Source organism: Apteryx rowi, unplaced genomic scaffold (assembly GCF_003343035.1).
Source record: "Apteryx rowi isolate R43461 unplaced genomic scaffold, aptRow1 scaffold_577, whole genome shotgun sequence".
Taxonomy (NCBI): Eukaryota; Metazoa; Chordata; class Aves; order Apterygiformes; family Apterygidae; genus Apteryx; species Apteryx rowi.
In genome coordinates this window covers 103,506-104,893 of record NW_020450846.1, presented here as the reverse complement: position 1 = coordinate 104,893, position 1,388 = coordinate 103,506, and the positions used below count along the sequence as shown (strand labels likewise).

Genomic DNA, 1,388 nt, shown 5'->3' with positions numbered 1-1,388 from the left:
GCTCGCGCCCCTCATTCGTGCTCCTGGGTCGTCCCCTCCGTCCCCCGAGCGGGGCAGCAGCCCCCCCCTTTCCTCCGGGCACCAGAGACCCCCCCAGTTTGGCCTAGTTCGCGCACGGGGCCGGGGGGGGGGACATAAAAATAGCTTCCGAGCTGGTTTTTTTGGGTTTTTTTCCCCCGCAATTGACCCATTTTGGGAATTTTTTCCGCCGTGCCCCAGCCGTAACGTACGGCGGGGCCGAGGTTCCCGCGGGGCTGCGCGCCTGCGCCGAACGCCCCCGGCTCGCGACCCCCTTTTCCCCCCCCCTCCTCCGACGGAAAGGCGGATTCAAGAGGCGTTTATTTACTTCCTCCATCGCGCTTCCCGGCCGCCGCCTCCCCGCATCCCGGCGCTGAAGCCTCCCAAACTTTTGTCGGCAAAAAGCTCGACCTTTCCCGCCTCCCCTCCTTGCAAACGCGGCGCCGGAGTGGTTTTATCCAGGAAAAAGCGTTTTGCTGATGGACAGCGGCCCCGTGTGTTCACTTTTCCCACCGTGGCCGGCTCTTTCCCGCGGGCATTTTTCCCTGTCTGGATTGTGGGGAGGAAAAAACCCACCCTGAGCAACGGGATTAATAAACGCAAGGATGAGCTCRGCCCGGCGCTCCCACCGGGGGCGCGCGGGAATTTCTGCCCCCTTTTTCCCGCGGCCTCCCCAACTCCGCTGGCGGCCACGGTTGGGCACCTGCGTGCCTGGGAACAGCGCTCGGGCTCGTCGGAAACGAGGGAAAACTCGGGAGCGAGCGTCAGCACGTCTGTCTGCCGCTGTTTTCCTTTTCCCCCGGCGGATTTAAAAGAAAAGCCGGGCGAGGGAATAAACCTAATTCTGGGATGGCAAAGAGCTGGCGAAGCCCCCGCGAACCCTCCGCTTCGCTCCTTTTCCTCCGAGGAAGCTGATGGTTTTTCCTCTGTCCCTCGCAGAAACTTGAAGGCTCCAAGTGCAGGGGCCAACTGCTGATTTTCGGAGCCACCAACTGGGACTTGATTGGCCGGAAAGAAGTGCCTAAGCAGCAAGGTGAGGGAAACACCCGCCCCGTCCCRCGGGTTGGCTGCCGGCGCCCGTCCGAAGGCTTTGAGAACGCAGCGAAAAAGCCAAAGCAGCAGCTTTTTTTTGTGTTTTTTTTATATATATATATATATWTTTTTTTCCTTCTTTTCCTTTTTCCCGCTGCAGTTGCTTACCGTAACCTGGGCCAAAACCTGTGGGGGCCGCACAGGTACGGATGTCTCTCAGGGATTCAGGTGCGGACGGTGGTGTCGGGCCCCTGCGCCGCTCACAGCCTGCTCATCACCGCCGAGGGCAAGCTCTGGAGCTGGGGTGAGCCGCCGCGTGTCCGTCCGTCCGTCCGTCC

General features: G+C 61.1%; 1 protein-coding gene across 1 annotated transcript in view; it reads left to right on the top strand.

Moving 5' to 3' along the window:
- Window positions 1-951: 951 nt before the first annotated feature.
- The window catches only part of RCC2 (regulator of chromosome condensation 2), a gene marked incomplete at its 5' end in the record, with an annotated part of 5,237 nt that continues 4,800 nt past the window's right edge, over window positions 952-1,388 (top strand). Inside the window, 2 exons of the mRNA XM_026082410.1 lie at window positions 952-1,051; window positions 1,211-1,368. Coding sequence (XP_025938195.1) covers window positions 952-1,051; window positions 1,211-1,368 — 258 coding nt within the window. The remainder of the gene's footprint in view (window positions 1,052-1,210; window positions 1,369-1,388) is intronic.